Source organism: Melitaea cinxia, chromosome 23 (genome assembly GCF_905220565.1).
Source record: "Melitaea cinxia chromosome 23, ilMelCinx1.1, whole genome shotgun sequence".
In the NCBI taxonomy this organism is placed as follows: Eukaryota; Metazoa; Arthropoda; class Insecta; order Lepidoptera; family Nymphalidae; genus Melitaea; species Melitaea cinxia.
In genome coordinates, this window is record NC_059416.1 from 12,144,048 (window position 1) to 12,156,350 (window position 12,303).

General features: G+C 36.4%; 1 protein-coding gene across 1 annotated transcript in view; it reads right to left on the reverse strand.

The window, feature by feature from the left end:
* The window catches only part of LOC123665161 (octopamine receptor Oamb), a 46,371-nt gene extending 34,687 nt beyond the window's left edge, over nucleotides 1-11,684 (reverse strand). The window contains exon 1 of the mRNA XM_045599506.1: nucleotides 11,567-11,684. Coding sequence (XP_045455462.1) covers nucleotides 11,567-11,684 — 118 coding nt within the window. The remainder of the gene's footprint in view (nucleotides 1-11,566) is intronic.
* Nucleotides 11,685-12,303: the final 619 nt, after the last annotated feature.

The window sequence follows — 12,303 nt, forward strand, 5'->3', positions numbered from 1 at the left end:
ATATATATATATATATATATATATATATATATATATATATATATATATATATATATGTATATATATATATATGATAATGATGAAGTTATTTACATATATGGTATATTTTGTTAAGTTGTGGGCAATAGTCAAATTGTAATATTAGTGGAATTAATGGAAGATGCTAGATATATTTAAAGAATACATATTGTAATCAGTGTCAAGTTTTATTATTTAATGATTTTTGCAGATTGCCGACAGATGTTGTTCTACGCGAGGAATGGGTTTCTATTATTCGCCAAAGCAGGCAAGACACTAATTGGCAGGCTTCAAAATTTTGCGTTGTGTGTTCATTACATTTTAAAGAGGATGGCTTATGCTTTACCGAAAAATGTCGTAGGTTGATAAAAAAAAAAATTCCAATGTAATTATTTGTAATACTATCTAATCTTTTGGTCTAGTCTTTAAGTTGTCTGTATATCGATGTATGTGTGTGTGTGAATAAATGATGATGATGATTATTATTATTATTAATAATAAATATTTTAAATTATGTAAATAATTTGTCTAATGAAATAAATATGATACTCCTGAAAAACACTAAAGTTTTGTTATCTAGAGTTGTAAACATTGTAAAGTCGTCCATTTAAAGCTTATTAAACAAAAACAAAATTAATACCCGAAGCAAAGTGTGGACGGACCGCTAGTTATAAAAATCTTGACATATTACCTATTTCTTTCGTTATTTTTAACGAAACCTTTATTATTATTATTATTATTATTATTATTAAAGTATTTATTTAGTTATAAATTCATGTATCCAAATAAAACTAGAACCTATTGTCGTAAAAGGACATTTTAAAAAATACAGGGAGTTTTTTTCTTTTTATGGTATCATTATACACACATAGATGCACGTGTTCCTACAGTGCCATTTCTAGTCGCCACGCACACATGAATAAATAGTGCTTCATACTTTTTGTTGCACACGATCCATCTGCCTTTTGTTTATTAATCTGTGATCTCCAATATATTGTGCAATGAAGGAGCGCGGTAGATTAGGCTCCAACACTTTTTCTATATGGTAAAATTCCTTTGTCTAGTATTGGGACGTTTATGGACTCTTTAGTTTGGATTAGATATATCTACAAGTCAGTTAGTAAACCAGTTCAGCCTTTTGTAGTCCACTGCTGGATATTTTAATGACGACAACTTATTAAACCATTAGGAATTTTTCCGTCAATCGAGTTTCACTTACAAAAACTTTAAATTCACAAGAAACATGATCTCTCTAACCGATGTATTATCAGTACAGCGTGTATCCGACATTAGCCCGCGGTAGTTCCTGATATGATTAAAACGAAATTTGGATATATGTAAATGAATTTGCAATTACGTTTGTATTTGATTTCCGCAAAACCAGTTAGATACAATTAGATAAATTAATTATACTACAGAAAATCTACTTGTAATTATTTAGTTGTAGGTAGATAGATAGATAGATACTCTTTATTGTACACAACAACAATCAACACAATAACATATCACAAATAGAAATAAAATAAAAATAAAACAGTGTACAAAGGCGGTCTTATCGCTAGAGTAGCGATCTCTTCCAGACAACCTTTGGGCATATAGGACACAGCGTAGTGAAAAAGCGGTAGGGGAAGTGTATACAGAGAAGTGACAATTAGTGTCACCCAGAACAATATCAAACTATCGAGTATAAATACACATACATATACAGCACAATACATACATACATACATAGATACATAGATACATACATACAAACATATATATATATATATATATACAGACATACATACACATATATATACATACGCATAAAAATACTATACCTACATATAAACGAAATACATATAATATGAATAATAGCATAGAATACAAAATACAAGTGAAGCGATACTCCTACAATATGTTATGCAGAGATAAAAACAATTATGACGTACTAAGTGACAAATAGTGCGCCTTGAGGTATTTTTTAAAGCAAGACAGGGATTGGGCTTGTTTTATAGGAAGAGGTAGAGCGTTCCAAAGTTGAACAGCTTTAACTGAAAAAGAATTGGAGTAAAAAGAAGTAGTGTGAGCTGGGGTTTCGAGCATCAAAGTAGACTCAGATCTAAGGGTGCGTTCGTGTGTATTACAAAGATACTTGAAACGCTCCTTAAGGTACAGAGGTGTATCAGAATGAAAAAGTATACAATATAGTAGCGAGAGTATGTGAGTATTCCTGCGAAAGCGAATCGGAAGCCACTTGAGACAACTGCGAAATTCGGAAACGTGGTCATATTTGCGAAGACCAAATATGAACCGTATGCAAAGATTTTGAAGGCGCTCAAGCTTATTTAATTGCTCCTCTTTAAGATCAGGATAGCAAGTGTCAGCATAGTCAAGAATTGGTAGAAGGAGTGACTGTGCTAATGTAATTTTGGTAGGCAAAGGGAGGAAATATTGCAGTCGTCGTAGTGATCCGATAGCTGCAAATAGTTTACGGCTCATCTCACTCAGCTGAGGTGCCCAAGAAAGATGTCTATCGAAGATAATTCCGAGGTTTTTGACTGTGTCGCTGTAACTGATTACGGCGTTGTTATAAACGACTGGTGGTATAAGTGACCAATCTATTCGACACACAAGCTTAGGACTACCGATAATAATGACTTGACATTTTGAGGGATTTATGTTTAATCCGTAGGAGTTACTCCATCTATATATGTTCTTCAAGTCATTATTTAAATTGCTTATTGACGTAGGTAAATCTGTCAACTTAGCGTGAGAATAAATTTGAAGATCATCGGCATACAAGTGGTAGAGAGAAGATATGCGGAGAGTTATTGAATTTATGAAGATCGAAAATAAGAGCGGAGACAACACGCCACCTTGCGGAACGCCAGCATTAACGTTGGACCAGTCTGAATATGAATCCTGGACACGAACGCGCTGCCGACGACCAAACAAGTAACTATGAAACCAATCAATTGCTGATGGAGATATGTTAAGTGAGCACAAAACAGCCAGCAGTAAATCAAAATCCACCGCGTTAAACGCATTGCTAAAGTCCAGCAAGGTCAACACGGTGAGATTCTGACCGTCCATTGCCCGCCTAATGTCGTCAGTGATTTTCACAAGGGCCGTTGCCGTACTATGACCTTTACGGAAACCGGACTGATAAGGATTTAGGAGAAGGAATTAGGTAAGTGAGTAATCATGGTTTTGGTACAGTTATCACAGAAACTAGCATTTTACTCACCACAGTAACACAATACTGCTTGAAAGCAGTATTATTTAGCTGTGATCTTCTGTAAAGTCGAGGTACTGCCCCAGACGGGCTGCTCCAGTTTTTGGGCGGTATTTTGAGTTAAAGTTATTTACACAGATAATTTTTCATAATACTCGTATATAATTTTAGTTAAAATTAAATGTCATTTAATTTTTGCTTCCAATTGCTTCAGAATTAGTTACACAGTTAAAAGTGTAGCACCAATTTAAAATGTTTACGGTTGATCTATCTCTTCTTAAATGTGTACTAACTTCAATTACCTAATCGCTATTTGTTTGCTCTCCATCGTGGAGAACTGTTCTGGAGTAGTTTTTAACCGACTTCAAAAAAAGGAGGAGGTTACTCAATTCGACCGCATATATATATTATGTATGTTCGGGGATAACTCCGTCGTTTATGAACCGATTTTGATAATTCTTTTTTTTTTTTGTTGGAAAGGAGATATCCCTAGTTTAGTACCATGATAAGGAATCCAGGATCTGATGATGGGATCCCAGAGAAATCGAGGGAAACTCTCGAAAATCCGCATAACTTTTTACTGGGTGTACCGATTTTAATAATTTTTAATTTAATCGAAAGCCGATGTTTATCATGTGGTCACATTTAAATTTCATCAAGATCTGATTAGAACTTTTGAGTAATCTTTGATAATGCCTATTTACTTGACTACATTTTCGTCTACCTACGTTGTATTACTTGTCGATGTAATTGATATCGGTTTTTTTCGTTTGCCTGCAAACACAATTATTTGAGAAATAAATGATCTTTAACCTTAAATAAAATCCATAACTACAATATTATTTACATCTTACAAAGTACTAAGTAAAGTACATTTCAAATGCTTCTCTCCCGCGAGATACTTAAACAGATCAACTGATCGATCAGCGTCTTTGATGTGAACGGTTGCGACGGCTGAAGATTGGAGATCATATATCTTTTATATACAAGTAAAGTTACTTAGCTGATTTTGTTTTTTTTCAAATACGACGGAGATATTCGTGTATATTATTATATTTTCAGATCATTAGTTAATGGATTACCTGGTCGTACTGAGTTTTGTTTGACGTCAGAGTTATATAATTCTTGAAGTATAAATTCTTTACGCACGCTTGACTTGGGTACGCTGGTGAGTGCTTGATAAGAGCGTTACGAAAAGTGTGATCGGGAGAGGCGAACAGAGCAAGAGAGAAAGGTACACATATTTTCTTTCTCTCTTCCTCTCATAGCCAGTTACGTTTCGTATAGCTAAGACACAGTGCAGGCCTATTGTGCAAATGTTTTACTTCAGTCGTGTTTTGAGTTAACTCGTTGTGCTCGCGACTTCGTTCGCGTGATTATTTTTTATGATTACTTTAGTAATTGTATCGCACTTATAATCTGCTGTGTGGTTACGGCAGTAAGGAATATAGCCACCAACTACGGGATAACACAGTTCTACTACCACCTTGGAACTGTCAAAGCCGACCGATGGCGGGATAACCATCAAACTGCTGGCTTTGAAATACACAGGCTGAAGACGGAAAGCAGCGACTTCGGTGCGACAAAGCCAGCCCTGCGATCACCAACCCGAATGCTCAGCGTGGTAACTACGGCCAAAACACATAAGTTCACGCCATTTTTGGTACGAACTTGTGGAGGCCTGTGTTCAGCAGTAGACTGTGATAGGCTGAAGTCATGATGATGATGATGACTATTATAATTTCATTACTTTAATTATAAACAAAATGAATAAAAGAATATAAAACATAATAAAAACTATTCAAACTGAGAATGAACGAGATTTTTATTGAAAGTAAACCAAGCAATACCGCCGCGGAATATCCTTAGCTACAATAATTTAACATAATAACGGCTACGTTTAAAAAAGAAACTGGTCGTTATGTTCATTTTTTTAAACTTTTTAACACTCCTGGGGGGATTGGGGATTGGGTCGGTAACGCGCTTGCGATGCTTCTGGTGTTGCAGGCGTCTATAAATAATCGCTTACCATCAGGTGAGCCGTACGCTTGTTTACCGACCTAGTGACATTAAAAAAAAAAAAAACTACATTACCCAGTACATTACTAAATTACTTTAAACACTTAGATAGCGTCTTCGGTGCGACAAACCAGCCTGCCCAGTGTGGTGACTATGGGCAAAATGCTTGAGTTCGCGTCATAACGTTTGGCGCGAATTTGTGGAGGCCAGCAATAGACTACGGTAGGTTGAAGTGATGAGACTCTGATAGAAACCTTTGAAATGACGATGCGTTGGCACAGCGGTCATAACACTGACTGTTGTGCTAGCGGTTGCGGGTTTGCGCATAATAAGCATTTGTATTGACCATATGGATTCTTTGTTGTGGTCTGGGCGTTTGTGCTTGTATGTTGTGTGTTTCTGGATCCCCGACTCAAAAAAAAATCTTTTTGAATCCATCGAATGTGAAGCTTTTATATATAAATTAAATAAAGTAAAAAAAAAACAGTAATGTGACCTTACTAAATAAATAAATATAACTAGCTGTGCCCGCGGCTTCGCCCGCGTTGTACTCAGTGTAACACAAAGTTTTCCCGGCAAACTTCCAGTGAAACTCTCATCAAAATCGGCTTAGCCGTTCCGTAAACCTTCCTCTTAAAGCCTTCTCTCCATTGGTGAAACCGCATGAAAATCCGTTCAGTAGATTTTGAGGGATTCGATCACACACACTTTTGAGGACTTTATTTTATAATACACTAACTGTTGCCCGCGACTACGTTCGCGTGATTATGAAGACATGTATTACTATTAAGGTATTTTTCGCAAATTATTTTTTTATTTCAGTCACTTGAAATGCTTATCACACTGAGTAACTCTTTAAAAGGGACAATTTAGTATAATTTAATAGTTATTTTTATAAAACCTCTCTATACACCACATTTTTCGTTTTATTTTCAGGCTGCAGTATAAATAACCTATTAGGCGAACTTATGCTATAGCTGCTGTATATGTTTCATACAAACTACCAACCCCAATTAAACCCGATTAGCGGTGGAATATCGCAATATCCGTTCTTAGCGGACGTCTACTAACTATAATCTACCTCCCTGCCAAATAATGGATGGACCATCCAGTGGTTTTTGAGATCTCGTGATGAGTGAGTCAGTGACCTTTCTCTTTTATATATATATAGGTAGATTAAGATGCATTATTTGGACACCTCCTCATCATCTATAGAGCATACATTTTAAATTTCAAGTCTCTTACTTCATAAACATAGGACTTTCATACAAACTTCCAACCCCAGTTTTACCCCTTAGAAGTCGAGTTTCGTAAAATCCATTCTTAGCGGTAGTTTACGCCTTATAAGGAGCCTACCTGCTAAATTTCAAGTTTGTAGGTGTTATAGTTTCGGAGATTTCGTGATCAGTGAGTCAACCTACGATCCCCGTTTTAACCCCAAAAGGGGTTGATTTCTAAAGATATATTATTTGGACACCTTTTCACCATCTATAGAGCTTACATTTGAAATTTCAAGTCTCTTACTTCAAACACATAGGACTTTCATACAAACTTCCAACCCCCGTTTAACCCCCTTAGGGGTCGAATTTCGTAAAATCCGTTCTTAGCGGATGCCTACGTCTTATAAGGAGCCTACCTGCCAAATTTCAAGTTTTTAGGTTTTATAGTTTTGGAGATTTCGTGATGAGTGACCTTTCGCTTTTATATATGTATAGATAGATAGATTATGACATAACCACTGTCGTCTGTTCCTATGCAAATTAATGCTTGTGTTATGGGTAACAGCCAACTGGTATAACTAAATATTTTTTTTTATAAATATACATAGAAATAATACATATATAGACATATAAATACAGCCGAGGCCATAAATACAACGGGTTAATCAAATAGTATATTAGAGTTATACGTATAGTTTTAAATACTTGGGATTATTTTCATAGCCTCGAAATTTATAAATATAAGCATTTCAGAACTGACATCTCCTGTTAATATGTTACAATTAAAACAAACAAAGGCTTCCTGAGCTCGCCAGTTAAATTTATCATTTGTTTATATACAATGTGTCACTCGTCTGTCAAATTATATTAAAATTGTAAAGACGTACGAGGTAATCGAGGAAAGTATTTGAGAGTGAATCCTTAGATCTACAAACTTTCGTCATTATGAAAATTTATTTTGAATTTATCAATTAGTAAAAAAATTAAAAACGTAGCCAAAATGTTTCATTATTAGAAGTAATTGATCGATAAACATATGCCTATGCCAGATCTTTTCTATACACGAGTTCTTTTTACAATCATTAAATCAATTTCTTCTAGCTTCTAAGGTTTATTCATATCTATATTTGCAGGTTAAACTATCCTCAGCTGGTAAAACCGGCCCTATGAAGCATGTCTACAATATTAGTACTCCTCCACAATCCACAACAAACCAGACGTTTTGCGCATAGCCGTATAAAATTTTACGTATAAATCCATGATGTCCTACAAATTAAAGCATGACAGTTCTATTGACGTGACCTTTGGTTATGGCACAGAACTATAAGGGCATTGAACTCGTAATCGTCCTAAATCCACGTACTTTTACAGAATCATATACATTTTATTGATGCCCTTTATAAAAGTTTCATTGGTCCATTAATCTGATGGACTGTTTCATTACATGTACTAAGGACGCTTGATTTTACCTGTTTTGACCCTTGAGTTCGTTAATCGACTCCTAAACCTCATATACAACGCGTTATTAAACTGGCGTTCTTCCATTTAGGGCCATGTAGTGCTCCAAGGAGTCTAAGCCGAAATTAAATGTCAACAATTAAGTAGTAAGTAGAGTTTATAACTACGTAACTAATTAAATTAACTAAAATCGACCAACTTAAAAAAATATAAATTGTGAAGACAGGCGATTTTTTTCTTAATACTACTAGGTCGGCAAACAGGCTTACAGTTCACTGATGGTAAGCGATTACCGTAGCCTATAGACGCCTGCAGCAGTACAAGCATCACAAGCGCGTTTTTGACCCTTACAAGACCCTCGCCAGAAGGTCACCTTACTCACTACAAGAACACAATACTGCTTGAAAGCAATTTTATTTAGCTGTGATCTTCTGTAAGGTCGAGGTACTTCCCCAGTCGGGCTGCTCCAGATTTGAGCAGGGTATTTCCTGCTGGGCCCTGACTCAGTTGTAACTAACCGAATTGGCTATAAATAACTGACTTAACTGTTAAACTCAGGTGACTCGGTCATTGACACAACAGTAACGTACACGCGACCTTAATTTATAAATAACTATTTAACGCTTTTACACGTGGCTTCACTCGCATTGATTTTTTAAAATAAAAAGTATCCAATGTCACTTCTAATACCTCCAAGAATATGTGTACAAGGTTTAACGATGATCGGTCAAACAGTTTTCGCGTGAAAGCGTAACAAACAAACTTACATTCACATTTATAATATTAGTAGGGATAAGGGATATAATTATTTTATCATTAATTTTAATAAATCGTTGAGCAAGTAAGTTGCATATATAGTTATAATATCGATTCTGATATCGCAGTCAATTAGAAGGACGCCAGTTTAATAAAACGTATATTGGATATACGAGTAATCATCATTCATCATTACAGCCTATACAGTCCACTGCTGGACATAGGCCTCCACAAGTTTACGCCAAAAATAACGTGAACTCATGTGTTTTGCCCATAGTCACCACGCTGGGCAGGCGGGTTGGTGACCGCAGTACTGGCTTTGTCGCACCGAAGACGCTGCTGCCCGTCCTCGGCCTGTGTATTTCAAAGCCAGCAGTTGGATGGTTATCCCGCCATCGGTCGGCTTCTTAAGTTCCAAGGTGGTTGTGGAACCTTGTTATCCCTTAGTCGCCTCTTACGACACCCACGGGAAGAGAGGGGGTGGCTAAATTCTTTAGTGCCGTAGCCACACAGCACCTATAATAATCGTACTCTCTAACGCTAAATCTTATTAATAATACAGCACAAATTAAATCATAGGCACTTTTAACGTCGTAATCGTCGTAAAAGTAGGTTACAACATTAAATTACTGATAAACGTTTTAAGTTACTAAATAAAAAAGTTATATGCTTTGATTTTGAGGCAGATTTAAAAAAAATCATTCAGTCCTGGAGAAGGAAAACTTCATTTGAAAACCGGAATGGCCTCTCCGTCAAGCATTCGTGGTATAGCTCTAAAATGCGAAAGACTCCTGCAGCCGAACTGGCTCCACACGTATGGACTCGTCGTTCCTGTGGGCCTAGCCAGTGAGGTCGAGAGGGTGGCGCTTAGGCAACTCTGCGTTTTCCTGAATAGTGTCCTAGGTGACACAGTGTCTATCTGTCACTGTCTAAATCGTCTGCAATAGACGGATTAAGGCCAATGATGATGTTTTGAGACCTCAATTAGAAGCAAAGCATTCGAAATTTTTATATCACTACTAGCTGTGCCCGGTGGATTCACACGTGTTAATTTGTGGTAAAAATAATCTTCAGCCTTCTTCGGCTCGGCTATCCATTACAAAAATACTTCAATTCGAAAAAAAAAACTTTTTAGCTTTATAATATTAGTATAAATTGCAAACGAGGGTACTTTCTTATTGGTGGTAAGCGGCTACCGTAGCCAAAAAACGCCTGCAAAAGCAAGAACATCACAAGCGCTGTACCGACCCTTTCAAAAACCAATTCACTCCTTTTTTTAAATCAGTAAAAAACATAAAAATCGTATCAATAAGCCCGAGATTATTATTTGAATTTCGCTATGTACTATATGATATTGTATGTATAAAATCCATCACAGAACTGAAAACCAGGTGTAGATAAGATTCATCAAATACCATTTGAATGTATTCGTCGACACAAACAGATTTAATCTGCTAATGGAAAGCGGGTTCATCGCTTGAAGCGCTTTGAAGTGCAGTTACGCGCATTGTTAAGTTGTAAAGGATTTATAATGAAAAAGAGTTTATTCGCGTGTGGGATTAAAATATTTATCTGTCTGCTTGTGATATGACGTATATGATTATTACAGCACTAGTTTGTGGCTCTTGCGCGGGCGGTTGCGGGTTCGATCCCCGCACATGACAAAATTTTGTATTGGCCATACAGATGTTTGCCGTGGTCTGGGTGTTTGTGCAGTCCTCGTGGGTCTCCCCACCGTACCTCGGAGAGCACGTTAAGCTATCGTCTCCGGTTGCTATCATGTACATCTGATAGCGATCGTTACTCGTAGTAGGAAATATATCTACTAAACCACAGTGGAGCAGCGTGGTGGATTGAGCTCTAATCCTTCTCCTCATGGGGAACACACATGGAGAAAGAGGTCTATGCCCAGCAGTGAGATACTACAGGCTGAAGCGAGATATATTATTAGAATAATTAAAATAAAAATTGCTTTATATAAATAGGTTTAGTAAGTTAGTAAAAAGATCGATTCATTTTTTAGCTGCCATCTTTCGGTCTGTGTTTTCCTTTTATGTCTCTGTCAACACACTGATTGTATCTCCAATAAATATGTACGTTGAAGTAGCATTAGCAGTGGCATCAGTACAATCGGGACGGATATCGAACGCTCGGCGACAGTCGGGATCGCTTTCCATATCGTGCAGGGGTCGCAAACAGAAAATAATTTTCATTAGTAAAAAAATAAAGACAGACAAAATACAAAAATATATTAGTTCAGTTTTCTTTAAGGTATTTTTTTTTTTAATATAGTTTTGTTTCTTCTTTGGGTGTGCTAACTTCCTTAAAAAGCTTTTAATAAAACATTTTGGATTTAAACTCCATTATTTTTTGAAATAATTCATATTGTAGATATTATTTTTAACGCATAACGGCTTATTGTTTTATTTTCTAAGCGGTGTGTTTTTTTATTTTTTTTTATTTATTTAACTAGGTCGGCAAACAACCGTACGGCTCACCTGATGGTAAGAGATTACCGTAGCTTACAGACGCCTGCAACACCAGAAGCATCGGAAGCACATTGCTAACCCAATCCCCAATCCCCCCCAGGAGCTCTGGCCACCAAACTCACCAACAGGAACACAATACTGCTTGAAAACAGTATTATTGGTGTGGTGTGATGTAGATAAAAAGTTACTGCTTCAGAAAATTGCAGCTTTAAAAAACTGTTTTAGTGATAGAAAGTGATAAATAAATCATAATATTATTATTTTACAATGGAAAAAAATGAATTCAATAACAATTTTCAATTTATGTTTTGCCGGTCCTGTATAAATTAGGATTTTTGATTGTGGCCCTTTTGTTTTCAATGAGGGGTAGTTGTTCATGTAGTTACCGGCAATGACGAGTACATCGATGAGCGCTAGCACGGCGAGGCTCGCGACGCTGGTCGGCTCGCTCCAGCGCACGTCCGCAAGCAGCGCCGCGCACGCTGTCACGTTCAGTGAGCGCATGCTAACCTCGCCGGCCTGCCTGCCATCGCCCGGCTGACGTTATGGTGCACTCATTGTGTGTGTCGTATTCCTGAGAAAGATACACATTCATAATTAGTTGTTTTAGTCTTTAATCGTCTTAATAAATAAATTTACGCTGTATATTATTTATTTGTAAAAGTTTAAATAGACGGTTTAAAGTAAGACCAGCGTTGTGTCCTATTAGATGTAGCGTACGCCGAGTTAGAGCCCTTTTGTGCCTAGTATTTTACATTATAAGTCGCTAATTGATTTGTTTTTGGAGCTTACTCTTTAAGAAACGATATAAGTGTATTAATAATTGTGTTTGCTCGCAAACAAAAAAAAACGACTTCAATTACATCGACGAGTAATACAACGTAGATCGACGAAAAAATAGTCAAGTAATCGGTACACCTAGTAAAAAGTTATTGCGGATTTTCAAGTTTTTCCCTCGATTTCTCTGGGATTCCATCATCAGATCCTGATTTCCTTATCATGGAACTAAACTAGGGATATCTCCTTTCCAACGAAAAAAGAATTATCAAAATCGGTACATCCAGTAGAAAGTTATTTATTTATTTATTTTTATTTATTTTACAGGAAAACTTACAGCTAAATT